Here is a 1,153-nt window from a genome sequence, read left to right as displayed (position 1 = left end):
GTGTAGGCGCGTATCTTAGCTAAGGCTCGCGCCCTGACGTGTAAGTGCTCATGTGCACCGAGCCCATATACGCACCTGCATGTGTGGACGCGAGTATTAACTAAGATGAGCGCCCACGCATGAGGATGCGCGTCTGCGTCCAGGTAGCCCAGATACCGTCCGTCTTCGTGTCTGGGCGCTTATCTTGAGTAAGGCTCGCGCCTACACGTGTAGCTGCGTATCTTGAGATGAGCGCCCACGCTTGTGGCGCCTATCTTAGCTAGTACTCGCGGTGTCGGCGTGGGTGCGTGGCGGTCAGCATACGCTCCCACACATGCAGACGCGAATATTAGTCAATATGAGCGCTCACACGTGGAGGCGCGTATGTTGACATACGCACCTGCGCATATGGCGCTCAAAAGTGAATAGTTTTGGGTGATACGCGCTCAAGTCGCCTGTGTCATCTGTCCCTGGCTTGCTGGGCGCTGCTTTACGGTCCAGATCTCGGTGAGGATCGTCCAGTAGGCGAGAGTGCAGTAGGCGTACGTGCCAGCCTCGGGGCGGCTCGCCAGCGAGCGCAGCATCACGCGCAGCTGGTACAGGCCCGCGTAGTAGTTCTCCGTCAGCTTGTTGCCGTTGGAGACGAACGCGACGACGTAAAAGGGGAAGACCTGGCGACAGGTGGCCTGGTCAGGGGCGGGGGCGGGGGCGGGGGCGAGGGTGGGGCCGGGGGCGGGGGCGGGGGCGGCGCCGTGAAGATGAGGAACATGCAGATGCGCGTCGAGAGCGGCGTCGGGTGCGTGGCGTAGTCGACCCAGAAGGTGATCTTGTCGGGCACCTTTGCGATGAAGTCCTTGACGATGAGCCCCTCGAGCAGGCCCCAGAGGAAGATGCAGAGGACGGTCATCCAGAGGGTCGCGATCGCCTGCACGTTGGAGAAGTAGAAGAACCAGCTGGCAGAGGGAGGGAGGCGAGACGGTGAGCTCGAGATGGCGAGACGGTGAGCTCGAGATGGCGAGTCGGTGGCCGGAGAGGAGAGGAGAGGCGAGGCGAGGCGAGGCGAGGAAACGGCACAAATCGCGGGCGAGGACGGGCGAGGAGAGTAGGCGAGGAGAGGCGAGGCGAGGCGAGAGCGGCCGGCTCACCACTGCTGCGTCACCGGCCACGAGCATCG

General features: G+C 63.0%; 1 protein-coding gene across 1 annotated transcript; it reads right to left on the bottom strand.

The window, feature by feature from the left end:
* Positions 1-425: 425 nt before the first annotated feature.
* On the bottom strand, positions 426-886 carry EMIHUDRAFT_259777 (hypothetical protein; the record flags this gene model as incomplete). The annotated part of the gene is made up of 2 exons (XM_005756354.1): positions 426-650; positions 794-886. The coding sequence occupies 2 exons, from the start codon at positions 884-886 to the stop codon at positions 426-428; spliced, it is 318 nt and encodes a 105-aa protein (XP_005756411.1).
* Between the last annotated feature and the right edge of the window lie 267 nt (positions 887-1,153).

The sequence above is a fragment of the Emiliania huxleyi genome, assembly GCF_000372725.1.
Source record: "Emiliania huxleyi CCMP1516 unplaced genomic scaffold EMIHUscaffold_9778, whole genome shotgun sequence".
In the NCBI taxonomy this organism is placed as follows: Eukaryota; Haptophyta; order Isochrysidales; family Noelaerhabdaceae; genus Emiliania; species Emiliania huxleyi.
This window is presented reverse-complemented; position numbering and strand designations above follow the sequence as displayed.